The sequence below is a fragment of the Chaetodon auriga genome, chromosome 4 (genome assembly GCF_051107435.1).
Source record: "Chaetodon auriga isolate fChaAug3 chromosome 4, fChaAug3.hap1, whole genome shotgun sequence".
NCBI lineage: Eukaryota > Metazoa > Chordata > Actinopteri > Chaetodontiformes > Chaetodontidae > Chaetodon > Chaetodon auriga.
Genome location: NC_135077.1, coordinates 26,277,468 through 26,291,768, shown reverse-complemented (window position 1 = coordinate 26,291,768; position 14,301 = coordinate 26,277,468). Strand labels below are relative to the sequence as shown.

Here is a 14,301-nt window from a genome sequence, read left to right as displayed (position 1 = left end):
ATCTGTTTTTCTTCGCTTTTTGAGAAATCTGTCTCTCTGCATCCCTCTGTATCCCTACTACTAAATATCTGCCTACACACCATCACAGTCACAATCAAGTCAGGTAAAGGGCAAAAAGGTCTCTCATGAATAAGTGAGGAGTTTAGGGAAAAAAGGATTTTAGGCAAGATGCCCTAACAGCCACTCTGCTAGCAGTTCAGAATTTTCACAGAGAATAAAACAAGACAACTCCTATTTATTCTTGTTGTGGGGTTTTTCTCTCTACTTTTCTTCTGTGTCAGCCTGTTTACATAACTCACTCACTTGGCAGGAGCAACATTGGCCTTATTCTCAGAAGCCAACTTGGGACTACATCAATGAGTAATTGTCTCCACAAACCCCTCACAGTCAAGAGATAAGAGCCCGGAAAGGTCAATAAGAGTTCTAACTCTAAAAATACCTCCATTTACTCGAGGAGGGGACTGACCTGAATGTTAATTTAAAAAAAAAAAAAGTCATAAAAGAGAATCAAGAATTACAACAAATACTTCACTCCAGCCTATTTGTCCTGACATGGATTCTGATGTCTCACTAAAGAGTTTCACTCCTGCCTCAAAGTTAAGTCCTCAGGGCTGCACTTAACCACAGCTAAGCACCAACTTACAGCTGATTAAATTCAGAGTGACCCAGTCTGAAAACTATTAGCCGGTTACAAGCTGAAAATGAGCATATTAAAGCTTCTCGCTGCTGGCTCAACAGTGGAGACGAAGTACGGAGGCTGCGAGGGAAATCAGGTCAAATTAAGCAAGCAATAATATCTGTGTAAACCTCTTTTCACTGACTAGATGAAGAACATATTCTTTATTTACAACAACAGCCCTGGGGAGGTGTTTTCAGTGTGTTGATGACACATTCAAGAGAGGAATGAAAATAGGTTTCGCAGTGGTGGTAATCATGCCTTGCTTTGGGTGTCTTTCTGATGATCAAATTATAGCCACGCCACTCATATCCTCATAACACATGTAATCTGCATTGCATGCACTGACCCGCACTACCTTGTTAATGTTGAGTTGCCACATCAAGTCTCAGCAGCCTCTCCCATCTTGAACTTCATACTCCGCTGCTTGATGTATATCCCGCCTTCATGACTGAGATGCATTTAATCAGTGAGATCAATAGCTGTGACCATCATTGATCTTAGAAGTCTATTTCATGGGCAAGTCAGGCACATCTCATATTTTGTATACGCTGTAAATTATTTTAGATAATCTAAGCTGCTAAGGGCTGTTTTTAATTAACATTAGGAAAGACTGTTTTGGAGTAATGTAAAAGCTGTGACTGATGAGTCGTTTTTACTCCTTGGAATGCTTCAGAATAATTTCATGTTTTGCCCAGAACCTTGGCTGAAGGAAGACAGCACCTCTCTTTCAACTACACTCCTACCCAGACTTCACAGGGATTTGAACTTCTTGAACCTGGCTACCTTGTTAATCTTAATAGTTACTCTTGCAGTCTAAAATAGCAGCAGCAAAATTTTCATGCTAAGTTTTAATGCTGGAGAAAAGTGGTTGAGCTCAAATTCAAGTTATTATCCTTTAGACTTTTTTGCTCTCTGGTTGATTTCCTGGTTAATGGTTAATTTGTGAAAATAAGATTTAAACATAGATGTGAGACTCAAGAGGAGGGAAGGATTCTGTTAAAAGCAAATCATGAATTCTGTCCAATTAACGAGTCATAACATCCACTAAAAAGAATACATTTTATTAAAAAGACGCAAATAAACAAGATAGGCTTCATATCTACTCAATACAATCTAGAGGCAAATTTATTGATAGAGTAGTTCTAGTCTGCCATAAAAAAGCCTGTCATTGGCTCTTGCAAGTGACAACCTTTTCAAAGCTTTGTTGTTGACAGGTGCAATACAGCCACCACTGTTTACCAATCAACACCCTCCTGCACCATGTCACCCTTGCAGGCCGATGGTTTTGGCACTCAGGTCAGATGTGTTGACCTTCATGGCAGACCTTTGCTGGGTACAATCTCAGAACACTGTGTGAAGGTAGTGGTCAAAGCTCCATGCTGTGTTTCAAAGCCTCGTGAAGGTGACACTATGATGACGACTGGTAAGGAAAATGGGAGGCTGAGAATCACTTTTGGAGACTCATGTTTTTGGATAAAGTAATAACATATACTACTACATTTACTATTACATATACACTTCCACGTTACTTCTGAAATGAAAGCTTGAACTCAAACACTGGAACAGCCAGGTCTCATATAATCACTGTCTCTGCTCTGTTCATATAAAAAAGGGCCAGTCCAAAATAAAGCCAGAGCAACAAATTACTCACACCTTTATGGTAATGATTTCCACGGTGCATGCAGTGTTGTGCACATTTCCACAGCAACATTTCCATCATTGCAACTATATACTGGTGTCATATGCCATTCTGTTGTTCTGAACTTTACTTTTTAATAAAAACACTCAACCATGTTTCTTTAAGCTACAGCCCAAACACTTCTTAAAAATGTTTTACAATGAACCAAGTTCATGAATTGCTGTCAATATCCAAATAATCTTCGGAGAAGGTTTTTTTTAAAGAACCATGTAATGCTGCATCAATTATGGGTAAAACAGAAACATTGCAAAAACAGTACACTTATAATGAATAATTCTAATAAAATATAAGGTACCTGAACCATGAGTTTTCCAGTGATGTGTACTTTGTGTACAGGCAAGAGTACAATTCCAATTTTATGACTAAAATGTTTTCAACAATAAACTGAACACAAATTATTATTTACATGGAGCCATTCTTTTGAAGAGTACCTCTGGAAATCTGTTTTAAAACTTGAACAAAAAAAGTGTATACTCCCCAACAAATAGGTGTTGGGTAGTAACAGTATGCATACTATATGCATATGTGAAAAAAAATGTATAAAGCCTTTACTATCTCAGAGGAAGCTGTGTAAAGCCTGACAAATATCCTGAAATGATATCACTTGAGTCAGCGTCAGCTGGGTTTCAAGGCTACAAATTTGAAAATGAAAAAATCTGAGGGTATGGAGTTAGAAACAAGTGATCTGACCACACCTCTATAGCCAGCTCTTCATCTGTGCTTGAGGCTAACAACTCGAGGCTACATTTGTCACTAATACAATGACATACCTTAATCTCCAACTGAACTGTCAGTGGTTGGGTAATATATTGGGTAATGTCGTGCCAGAATGCGTGGAATAAAAAAATCTCTGGTTCTGCTAAATCAATGTTTTTTAAAACTGTCCATCGTCACACCAATTGAGGTATAGGAATGGTGACATGTTGACTACTTGTGGTGGATAAAGTTGGTTGTGGTTAGTTGTGTTTGGGGCAAAATAGACGAGGTTACCTCTACTTGCATTGACATTGCATTGATTGTGTGATGCATCCAATCTAACAATGTCCTCCATTATAATTTTTTTGGTTCTTTTCTGCATCAGTACTGTAAAGATGGTTTGTTAACCTGGGTGAATTTGCTTTGTTTCCATGTGAAAATCCACTCATTCTATTGAAATGAATTGAATTCAGTCATAATCATAAATGCTGGTGTGACCAAGCCATTATGCCCATTATGACTTCAAAGGTGTTAATGTGGAACAAAGGAAAAAGTGTTTATTTTTCGATGACAGAAGACATTACCAAAGCTATTTTTACAGTGCAAATGGGATCAGAAAATTAGAAGGCCTCTTACCAAAATACAATACATACTGAAATAATAAGTGAATAAAGAAATAAAGGTCTGTCTCTAATGATAGCCAGTCTCAAATGAAGACCTGTTTCTCCATTTCAGGTGAATAAAGGCTCATACCAGTACTTCAGAATTTCTGTTATTCAATTCATATTCAGCAAATTGATGAATGAGGTCATTTACTAAATTGATGAAAAATACAGGCCCTAGTGAATATGGGTTAAACAAAGGTAGAGATGGCTCTAATTACGTGACTTGCAGCTAATTGTGATTAGGACAGAAAGGACAAATGTCAAGCAGAATCAAGCAGAATCTCACCTTCTGATCATGACTGTAGGCTAAGGCCCAGTCCTCTTCAGTGGGATGGAATAAAAGGCTCAAGACATAGAATGTGAGGCGGTACTTCTGGAAACTGGCTCCCTCATCAGAACTGATGAGCACGCTGCTCTCAAACTCTGGATCTGTCAACACCATAATCTGAGAGCCGGGAGAAGAGAATGGGAGGAGAAAGAGGATGTGCACACATGTGAGGGAGTAGGTAAGAGATTTGAAGATGGGAGAAGAAAGGATTTGAAGGGCGAATTTGAGTAGAGGCGGAAAGATAGGGAGATGAGAGAAGGTAGAGGAGAGATGTTAGAGGCAGGAGCAGTGTCAGCAGAAAAGGCCTGGCTTTTGGCACACATCAGGCTTCTGCTTGGCAAACAACTCATGAGTGTGACTCTCACGCTTCTGTTGCCATGGCTCTGTGGCTCTTCCTGTGCACTCTGTGGTGAAGACTCATCATCATCATTGTCGTCTTTCAACATAAGATCAAGGTTGCTCATAGCAAGAAGAGGTTAATATTGATTAAACAAAAAAGACCATAAAGAACATCGGGCACACAGAACAATGAAATGATTTGGCCTAAAATATGACACAAGCGTGGTAAAGTTTATAGTCGTGTTATAATAATGTGTTGTGCAAACATGGGATGAAGCAGCCACGCGTGAATCTGCATATACAGTATGTTATTTTCTTTATCAGCTAGTCCTTTAGCATGTCATTTCTTAGCATTTCTCCTTCCAATAAAATTCTAATTTGAAATTTGACAGAGCCACAGTAGTAGAAGCCCTAATTTCATGCTTGGAATATTTCTGTCAGAGCTATCACAGTTATTACAGAATTCAATGAGAACAGGAATTCCACAATGCATATTTCTTTTCACTAATGGCATTTAGAGTCTTTGTGGAAGCAGATAAAATGGTGACAGGAATTCCTCCGTTACTAAAGAAGAGGTGTTTGAATAGGTGTGAAATACATTTTTAGAACGCATGTTCATGTTATGACTTTATACAATTTCAAATGTGGAAAAAAAAAAAAAAAAATCCTTTTCAGTACATTTAACTGGATATTCTGCACTGTTGTAGATTAAATAGTGAGGAATTAGCATTTTTACACCTAAATAAGTATAGGTGTTATTTTAAATTGTAGTTGCTGCTATATGATACACTTGGTGGCTATGTCAGCCTATTCATTATCCTTTCCAGATTAGAATCAAAATTAGAAAAGCTTTATTGTAAACCACAAGGCAATGGGAAAATGAGCCTGATGAAACGCGCAAGTGAATAAAATCACACATGACGCTGTTGTTATTGTTTTTTTGGCCACTTGGAGAGAGAAACAATCTGAAACACTGACACATTAACACTTTTAAAAGCTAATATGGTAAAAATGTTAGCAAACAGTTCCTGGTTTACACATCCAGCAGACACTGGACAAAATTAATATTCCATTGGAGCATATTTGAGTTTGCAACATTAGCAATGCTAACACTGTTATATTAGCCCATTATTCACTTTTTTAATTGTGCTTGGGTCTCAACCAACTGCTGAGGAAATTATCCACCTCTTTAGCCACTAGCTGTTCAACTACCTTAGCTTAGCTAGCTATAGTTAAACCCTAAACCTGTGTGCTATTTGCTGATGGGCGGGTACTGTGGGTTTATCAAAGCTTTTTGGCTGAAAACAGCTTCCTCCTACTGCTGGAAGCAAGGTTGATGAGAGCAGAGTTTGTGGGCAAAACAGTTGGGTGATAATTTGGGAGATAATTCTCTCCAGATTCGTCGCTATGGGTGAACCCCTTCACATTATACTTAGTCATTTGTTACATTATTAATATGAAAATATGGATTGGAATAGCTTTAAATGTTCATCTCTTTGTTTTGAGTCTTTTATCTGATGTAAACTACAACAGCCATATCTGTACAAAGACTGTGAGGTGGAAGTGTGGGCACTTGCTGCGCTTCTGGCCTGAATGGCTGTTTCTCATCAACTCTATTTGAATTGGGAAAACACAGCACATTTGTCACTGAAAGAAATACTAACCGTCTTTCCAGAGCTTTAACCAGGAACCCTCCCCGGTGGTGATCTAGGTAAATTGTTTTTTTCATCAAGCATCAATGAACAGGCAGAAAAATTTCAACCTGGATTTCTCATTGACTTGCTCATCGTGCCATTCATTACCTGTCACTGTGTAATAGCCTCATCTCCTAGTGTCTTTGGGGCTTTTCAGATGTCATTTATAGGTTTTAAGCAGCAATCATATTCTGTAATATTATAGTAAGCAGCAGAGTCTATTGTGAAAGAGAAATTACATTTTGTCATGCCTTATTTTTAGTCAACTGTCAGGACTTTCAGTTAAAAAGAAAGGTAGGAATGCCTTGAAGAGGTCTATGCACATACCGTACATTTCATATTAAAATCCAGCATCGCTCCCTACTCAAGCCTTGTACTGACCTATGACTGTTATGTGTTCCGTCTCCATGCTCTCGTTGTATCTATAACCTTCAATTGCAGTGCTTTTAACTCATCTTTTCTCAAGCCTCGATTCAGGAAGCCTCACAATGCCCTATTTCAATACTGGGAATGAAGCCTAGAAAGTATTGTCACATTCGCATTCCTCATTTACCACGATGTTAAGTGTGAAAACAGCCACATCATTTCCCAACCTTACACATTATCGTAACAAGCCAGTTTCTGTCTGTCGCCTCTGCGATTAGAAAAAAATCCACAACTAATTCGAAGTCAATACAAAGGCAAGACTAGGATCAGTTGCCAATTTCTCTCCTGCCTTCTAAAACAATCACCCTCAAACAATAATTACTCACTTCCAAAATCACAGTGATAGCATTAGCAAGGGGTGATTAAGATTTCCCACACAGCCTTTGTGAGGAAGTGGGAGAGTGAGGAGGGTAACAATACGAAATCGATAGAGGTTGGAGGGATAACCATTTTGTTTTATCAGCCCGATGTTGAGCCGTGCATAAGCTGAAGCACAGCGATAGAAGCCAGTAGTTGTCGGATCATGAGGTAAGTGGAGGTATGGATCAGAAACAGAGTGAAAGAGACACCCTGCAGCAAATGAATCACGTCACGCCAGATCAATTGAGCTTAGTCTGTCTTTGACGGGAGGCTTTAACAGAGAGTTGTTGCTGCAATATGCTCATTAACCATGGATCAAGATTTAATCACCCACATTTAGCTATCATGTTTTCACTGTCTTGCTTCCTCAATGGCATTTTAACTGTGCATGTCTTTATTTTTAAATTAACCTAATCTACCAGCCATTCAATCAAACTGCTCATGGACTGAATGCACACCCAGCTCAGGAAAAGACATCAAAATAAAGCCAAGAAGATTCATGGGGGGTGTCATTTTCAGAGGCTTTGCACTAAATGTCATTACTATCATTCAAATCTATAATGTGACATTGTAAAAGGTCACTGCTTCAACTTTTTTTCTTGGACAATGTAAGAGAAAAAAAAAATCCACATATGCCTCCAGAGTTTTTATAGCGAACATATAATGATTCCTTTATCATGGTTGAAAAGAATATCTCAAAGAGCAGCAGATGATTATATCTTACAATGAGTGATTAGGCATTCGGACTGCTCTCTTTATCCGGTAGAACACAGACAGATGCTAAATAAGGTCTCTCAGTACAAGGAGGCAATAGGGGAATGTAGCCAGCATTCAGGCAAACTTTCATCCATCTACGGGATGGCAAATCGAAATAATTAGATCAGAGATAATGTGCGGAGGGGGAATCGGCCCATGGGCAGAGCCAGAGGTCACCCATTAGAGTAAAATATTCTCCTGAGATTCTTACTAGTTTTTTTGGCTGCAATGACTCACTTACACAGTAACATGCATGCAAGAACGTCTTTTTTTTTTTGTGGGGGGGGGGGGTTAAAAACATGAAATATCCTGTACATACTTGGTGAAACTGATATCAGAACTGTATTGTTCTTAGGTGTTGTTTACATCATGAACGGTACTAGTTTGAATCCTCTTTTTGCTTCTTGGGGTGTTAATAAAGTTTGTGTAATCTTATATAACTGAAATTACAAAAAAAAAAAAAAGTATGTCACATCAGCAACAGACAGAACCTTAGGGACTACATTCCTGCTATGCCCTTGATGTGGAATTAAATTTTCTCCACATAAAATAGGCAGGAGGAGTGAGTCATAAGGTGTAATCAGCGCTGGCTATAATCTGTTCCTCGCCCTGGCGTGGTTTAGCTCCACAGTCCCAGGATCCTAACTCCCACACCATGCAGTGAATTCAGGGTCAGTACCTTGGCTCGGCCCTGGAAAAGTAAGGCTGATGAACCGAGCACCTCCACGACTTACAGCACGTTCTCGTCACACAAGGGAGTCTTGCTTAATTTCCTGTTAGTCTGTTGATAGCATGCACATTTATATTTATCCAACATTTGTCTGACAAGGCAAATTCCACCTGAACAATACGATTATTCTCAAGGATAACATGTTCGTCTTAAGTTTTGCAACACTTGTCATATAGCAGGAAAATTCTCAACTCTATTAGCCAGCGGCCATGAGTTGTTCTTTACCGCATCATTATGCTGATGGGCAGTAATTTCACATTTACATAGATCCTTGAATCTGTGAAAACCACTGTCTTTCTCGCCTGTGTTTTTGTTTTCAGATGTGTTCTGGAGAAAAAAAAAAGGTGTGCATACTGATCACAAAAAAACCTCTACAATTCAAGTATATATGCAGTATATACACCACCATTTCCAAAAAAAAAAAGTTGCTACACTGTGTAAAACATGAATAAAAACAGAATGTGAGGATTTGCAAAACACTGAAGCCCCATGTGTAATTGAAAATAGCACAAAGACAACATATCAAACGTTGAAACTGAGAAATTTCACTGTTTTTTAACATGATGTCCTCATTTAGAATTTGATGCCAGCAACACATTTCAAAAAAGGTTGGGACAGGGTCATGTTTACCACTCTGTTGTTGTTGTCACCACTTCTTTTAACACTCTGAGGAGTGAGGAGACCGATTGCTGTCATTCAAGTGGAATGTTTTTCCAATTCTTGCTTGATGTACGAATTCAGCTATTCAACACTTCTATTTTACCTTTCATAATGAGCCAAACAGTCTCAAATGGGTGACAAGTCAGGACTGCAGGCAGGCCGGTTTAGCAGTTGGAATACGTGCAGAATGTGGTTTGGCATTGTCCTGCTGAAATAAGCAAGGCCTTCCCTGAAAAAGACATTGTCTGCTTGGCAGCATATGTTGCTGCAAAACCTGTTTATATGGTTCAGCATTAATGGGGCATTCACAAATGTGCAGGTCGGCCATGTCATGTGCACTAATTACACTAACACCCCCATACCATCATGGATTCTGGCTTTTGAACTGTGTGCTGATAACAAGCCGGATGGTCCCTCTCCTCTTTAGCCAGGAAGACCATGATTTCCAAAAAGAATTTCAAATTTTGACTCGACAGACCACAGAACAGTTTTCCAGTTTTCGCCTCAGTCCACCTTAAATGAGCTCTGGACCAGAGAAGGCGGCTGTGTTTCTGGATCTGGTATATATACAGTTTCCTTCTTGCATGATAGAGTTTCAGCTTGCATTTGTGAATGCAGAGATGAACTGTGTTCACAGTTGATGGTTTTTGGAAGTGTTCCTCAGCCCATGCAGTGCCCTCTGATCACAGCCATCCAACACTGGTTTTCGGCTTTGTCCCTTTCGTGTATATATATATATATATATACACACACACATATATATATATACACACACACACACACACACACACACACACATATATATATATATATATATATATATATATATACATATATACACACACACACACACACACACACACACACATATATATATATATATATATATACACACACAGTATATACTGTATGTTACTCTGTCTGGTTGTTTTGAATTGCCTGTTTACATGTTTTAAAGTAAGATTATGTAACAACCGCAACTGTGGACATAAGTTGCAGTTAAAGATGCTATCATCTGTTTTTTATTTTTTATTGACAACAGCATAAAAGGTAGTAGTAGCAAACACTAGCTCAAATAGTGATGTGTCGGTCATGAACAAAACGGCTCTTAGAGCTGGCTCTTGGAAGTGAACGATCGGAGCCCGGGCTGCCTTGTTTTTTTGTTTTTTTGTTTATTTTTTTTTTCTGTTCAAGCTGCACATGATTGGTCAGCTAAATGATGTGTGGTGGCTTCCATGTGTCCTCACTGTGCAGGAGGGGGAAGGCCGGGGGTTACAGACACAGCACACACACACACACACACACACACACATCGAGAGAGAGAGAGAGAGAGAGAGAGAGAGAGAGAGGGAGAGAGGGAGAGAGAGAGAAATGGAAAAGTCAGGGTGGAAAGGTGAGAAAATGAGTGGCCGCGGGAAGCGCAGAAAAATATTGGATGCATTTCAATGACATCTATATCACAAAGGCAGAGTGCGATTCTCTCAGCTTCTCTATGTTGTCTCACTTTAAATAGTTAAAAGTTTATAAATCTTATACATATAATCAGAGATTGGATCTTTTTGTCAAATTGAGATGGTTATTTGTTTTTGTACTTTAAAATGTATTTTTTTAGCACTCTGTTCCATATTGAGCATAATAAACACATAAATAATAAACATTTGATATAAAGTATGTTTTTTACATCAGTAATTAATTTTACACATTAATTTTGGTAACAAATTAATTTAAGCAACAAAAAATCTGAGGAGCCGCTCGGGAGCTGAAAGAGCCAGCTCTTTTAAAAGAGTCGAGCCGTGAGAACTGGCTCTCTTAAAAGAGCAATCCCATCACTACACTCAACACATATTTTATGAATAAAGGAGAAAATGGAAGGAACAAAAGACAAATGCACAAAACCCCAGGAACCCAAACACACCAACATTCACACATCCCACCTCGGCCAATTTAGAGTGAAGAGTACATGAACACCCAACAGAATTTAACTGTGAGGCCCTAAGTCCCCCAAAGTCTGTAATGTATGATAAAAAAAAATTTCCATTTGAGAGAAACTTATCATTATATCCTCTCATCGTGCATTTATTTTGTCTTTGAGGCACTGCAGACAATGTCTGGCCAGAAAAGATGTGAAAATAATAATTTCTTTTTGCACAGACTTTAATCAGCCTCATCAGGGTCCCAGAGATGCCAATCATTGGGAGACAATAACCAAACCAAGAAGTATAGAAGTATGGGCAGAAGAGAAACATGGCTCAAATTCAAATGTTTCAGTGTTTCAAATGTTTCAATATTTCCTAAATCTTTTAAGTATTGAAACATAACAAAAATATTGATATACATCTTGTTTGGAAGAGAGGGATATATATAAAAGCAAATATAGATGATGAAGGACAGCAAGACCAGGCCTCCAGTTTGCTCCAAGCTAAATAAGGAAAATCAACCCAACAATCTATTTTCTGAAAGTGTGTAGCCCACTCATAGAATCGAAAGTTCAGTAAGGCAAGACCACCACTGAACTTTTGTCTTTGGAGCAATGATTTATGGACCTTTGGACCTCACACCCCAAATAAAACAGCTAATCATTTGTCCGAGAGACTTAAAACCTAAAAACTTTTGGTAAGAATAAGGAAATCGATTGAAACAAATACAGAAATTCAGACAAAGCATTCATTTTAACAACAATAATTTTCTCAATTACTGAGAGAGCCAGTTTATTCCATCTCTGAAAATCTGATTTTTGGCAGAAAAGGGGCATGACAATGTACATGCCACATTGATAGCAACAGGAGGCCGTTAGTGGGGCCGTTGGTTCAATAGTCATGGTAAAGAGAGATAGTAACAAAGGACAACCTACATTCTAGTACAAAAACATATTATTTGTTTGAACACTAGCCCATAGAGATGTATATAGTACTGTGAATAGGTACCACCACACTTCTCCATCAAGTGCCTTCTCAGCATCCAGTGAGAGTACAGTCTCATGTAAAGTATCAGAATGTGTAGAGTGACTCATATTTAAAAGAATATGAGTGTTAAAAAATAAGTGACGCCCCTTAATAAAACCACTCTGTCCCTCAGAAAGAGGACCAGGCAAAACCCAGAGGGCAACAGTTTTGGCCAGAACTTTTACATCAGCATTTGGTAAAGACAGAGGTCCATATGAGCCACAGGAAGTGGGATCTTTATCATTCTTTGAAAGAAGAGCTTTTGAAGCTTGAGTCATTGTGGGAGGTAAAAAACTATTTTCCTGAGATTCGTTTAACACTGACAGAAGTAAAGGCACCAATTCGTCAATAAATTTCTTTAAAAACTCTATTGGAAATCCATCAGGACCAGGGGCTTTATTATATTGCATTACTCTAATTGAAAAATGTAATTCTTCAAGGGAAAGTGGGGTGTCCAAGTCATTTGCATGGTCAATATCTATGGTAGGATTTCCAAGATTAGCCAGGAATTTATTCATTTTGGTAGTATCTGTAGGGAATTCTGATTTGTACAGAGAAGAATTAGATGATTTAAATGTGGCAGTAATTCTGGAGATGGATCTGATACACAGTCTTAATCAAATCTACTATAGCAGATCTAAGTTGTGTAAGCTTACTATTGAGTTGTTTTTTTTATATAAGAATAGGAGGAATGTGAAACAACCTGTCCTCCAAAAAAGCTTTCATCCACTCCCAAAGTGATGAATAAGATGTGGATTAAAAGACTTAGACATAGCTGATTGAGATAAAGAGCAGGGACTACAATCTAACACTGAGCAAAACACACAATTCAGATCACCTTCATGAGGTGTATTGCTAAGCAATCTATGAGGGAAACCAACATCATCAAAGTTAAGTGCATAGACATTTACTAACAACACCGTTGTTTGCATTAACGTACCCGCATTTGTAAGGTAGCCATTAGCATCAGCAATAACATCAGTACATGAAAATGTAATTGTTTTGTTACTTAGCACAATAGCACCACTAACTAACCACTAAAACTAAAAGACCCCATATTGGTTTAGACATAAATGTAATACAATGTAATATAAGGATGTGTATGAAATGACCAATTCAAAAGATATAAAATATGAACACCTAGCTTATTTTAACTTGCCTATACCTCCTGGAGGCATAAAGGCATGATATTATTGAACCATATTGAGTAGTTCTGAGCACAAGCAGTTGCTCTTTGCCACGTTGAATGCATCCTTAAGCAGGGTGGCTACAGGGGATGCCGTTGATAACTGTCTTCTTAGGCACTCCCATGATTATGTTGTGGTGGTGCAATCTGGATTCAAGGTCCTCACACTCACTCTCCAACTAAGTAACTCAATGCTCGAACTTGATCTTCCATTCAACAATGTTGCCCATACAGGCAGAAAATGACTCCTCTATTTCATCCACAATGTGACCAACTTGCCATCTGACGCAGATTTATGTTTTCAGTGATTTTTGATCAGTTCTGATAACACATGAATCACCCAATGCCACTCAGAGTACAATCAAATGTCCTGTCTCAAAGAGGGTAGTAATTATACTTTCTCTGTTGAAAAATTTCGGTTCTGCCTTTGGTGAGGTAGAGACATGGGGCAGAGTTGAGGAACCTGTAGCTGTGATCACTACCTGCAGACCAGGCCTCTGTTATTGGACCATAGCACAAGATTTGGCATTTTTACTGGCCACAATAACTCATCCAAAAGACAAAATATCTGCACAAAGCTCACTGAGATATCTTTCCTCAAAATAAATTTATTAATTAAATTTGATAAATTAAAAAACCTTCAAATAATAATGTATTAATGGTCTACACTAAACACACGTCCTACTCCATAGGTAGGTCAGCAGTGCCCCATCTGTCATTGATTTGAAAGTGAATAGTGGACTTTCATTTGCCAGGTTGCCAGAAACATGACTCTAAATGAATAATAATGTCGCTCCATAACCGTATGTTTACTTGATATTTCAGCTCTGATATAAAAACCAGTGAAATGTTTATTCGTCACATGCTGAAACATACTGGAATCATAGCACAAGCTGAGAAGTGTGAAAAGTCACTCAGGCATGAAGAGTTTCAGTGGACTCACTCCACATGCACTTCACATGCAACTCACTCAGGCATGTCTGTCACACAACGATACTAATCATAAGTTAATTAACACTGGCCACCATAAGCGACAGCACTGATCATACAGCACCAAGTCAGGTTGTAGCAGCAAATTCCCTAAACGTGCTCAACTGAGCAAGAGCGTCTTTTGTCACTTATGAATTCATCTGTAAGAGAA

General features: G+C 38.5%; 1 protein-coding gene across 1 annotated transcript in view; it reads right to left on the bottom strand.

Annotated features, from left to right (window-relative positions):
- sorcs3a (sortilin related VPS10 domain containing receptor 3a) overlaps window positions 1-14,301 on the bottom strand; it is a 200,545-nt gene that overhangs the window by 80,067 nt on the left and 106,177 nt on the right. The window contains exon 4 of the mRNA XM_076728201.1: window positions 4,026-4,184. Within this exon, the coding sequence (XP_076584316.1) occupies window positions 4,026-4,184 (159 nt within the window). The remainder of the gene's footprint in view (window positions 1-4,025; window positions 4,185-14,301) is intronic.